At 63.8% G+C, this 1,667-nt stretch overlaps 1 protein-coding gene across 3 annotated transcripts in view; it reads left to right on the top strand.

Moving 5' to 3' along the window:
* LOC122164591 (pre-B-cell leukemia transcription factor 1-like) overlaps positions 1-1,667 on the top strand; it is a 13,815-nt gene that overhangs the window by 2,011 nt on the left and 10,137 nt on the right. Inside the window, exon 1 of one of the 3 annotated variants that reach the window (XM_042826700.1) lies at positions 576-788. The exons of the other annotated variants lie outside the window; for them this stretch is intronic. Coding sequence (XP_042682634.1) covers positions 580-788 — 209 coding nt within the window. The 5' untranslated portion in view covers positions 576-579. Of the gene's footprint in view, positions 1-575; positions 789-1,667 lie in introns of those variants that run through there. 3 annotated transcript variants of the gene reach the window in all.

Below are 1,667 nucleotides of genomic sequence, written 5' to 3'. Positions count from 1 at the left end.
CGCTCCCTTCTCCCCCACCAAAACCCCCTCTACCCCCCCCCCCCCCCCCCCCCCCCCCCCCCCCCCGCCATTCCTACGCCGTTATGACGTCATGCGCGGGCGTATCCCGAAGCGGTGGGCGTGGCCAGAAAAAGTGGGCGTGGTTTTTAGAGACGGGCGCGTCCAGCAGCGGAGTGGGCGTGGCTTTTTTGGCCGATGATGGGTGTGGCCAGAAAGTGGGCGTGGCCAGACGACGGCGAGCGTCTCGGCGTTGTGGGGGTGGCCAGGTAGGAGATGGGGGCGTGGCCTAAGAGGTGGGCGTGGCCTGGGGGATGGGAGTGAGCGGAGAAGTGGGCGTGGCCTGGAAGGTAGACATGACCTGGGACGCGGGCGTGGCCTGAAGAGGTGGGCACGGGCTGGAAGGTGGGCGTGGCCTGGAAGGTAGGCGTGGCCTGGAAGGTAGGCGTGGCCTGGGGAGGCGGGCGTGGCCTGGGGAGGCGGGCGTGGCCTGGGAGGTGGGAGTGGACGGAGAGGTGGGTGTGGCTTGGGAGGTGGGCGTGGCTTCGGGGCCCTGTTGTCTGCGCTCCCCCATCGGCGGCCATGGAGGACCCTTCGCGGTTGATGGCACCGCACGGAGCCGGGGTCGCCCTTCAGGGTGGTCTCCCCCCCGGGGGTCCCGCTGCCCCAACCGCTACTTCGGGGGATCCGAGCTCTGTGCCCCCCCCGGCCCCTCCCCCTCACGATACGGGCGACGTTTTGCAGCAGATTATGGCCATCACCGATCAGAGCTTGGATGAGGCCCAGGCGAGGTAATGGGGGTCTCGTTCTGCCCAATAGCGGCAGCTGAGGGGGTGGGGGGAGGGGGCTGTAGGGATGGACCCCCACCCCTCTGGGCCGTGGTATGGCAAAGGGACCCCTTATGTGGGGCTGTTCTGGGGATATGGGGCGGTTCGGTGGCGGTTCGGTGCTCCTGCAGCCCTATGTCGTGATTCAGCTGTGTTTTATCAGGGCTATCGCAATAGGGTGATGGGAGCTGGGGGCTGTGGGACTGGACCCCTGCCTCCCCCCCTCCCCCTTTTTGAGACACTGCACTGTGGTGGGAGTTTGGGTCAGGGATATCAGTATCTGTTCAATGCTCCTGCAGCCCCATGTTGTGACTCAGCTGTGTTTTATCGGGACTATCGCGATAGGGAGCTGGGGGCTGTGGGGCTGGATCCCCTCCGCTCCCCCTTTTTGAGACACGGCACTGTGGTGGGAGTTTGGGTTGTGAATTTTGGTGCCGGTTCTGTGCTCCTGCAGCCCTGTTTCGTGATTCAGATGTGTTTTATCGGGACTGTCACGATAGGGGACTGTGGGATGAGAACTAGGGGGTGTGGGGCTGGACCGCCCCCCCCCCCTCTGGGCCATGGTACAGCGATTGGAGTTTGGGTCAGGAATATGGGGTGATTTGGTATTGGTTCAGTTCTCCTGAAGCCCTGTGTTGTGACTCAGCTGTGTTCTGTCGGGACTATCGCGATAGGGTGATGGGGAGACGGACGCTGTGGAGCTTGACCTCTACTCTGGGCCATGATGGGAGTTTGGTTCAGGGTTTTGGGGCAGTTCGATGCCAGTTCTGTGTTCCTGCAGCCCAATGCTGTGACTCAGCTGTGTTCTGTCGGGGCTGTCGCGATAGGGTGGGGGTTACCCAG

The sequence above is a fragment of the Centrocercus urophasianus genome, unplaced genomic scaffold, assembly GCF_019232065.1.
Source record: "Centrocercus urophasianus isolate 14NV4802_14NV808 unplaced genomic scaffold, USGS_Curo_1.0 seq_266, whole genome shotgun sequence".
NCBI classification, from domain to species: Eukaryota; Metazoa; Chordata; class Aves; order Galliformes; family Phasianidae; genus Centrocercus; species Centrocercus urophasianus.
This window is presented reverse-complemented; position numbering and strand designations above follow the sequence as displayed.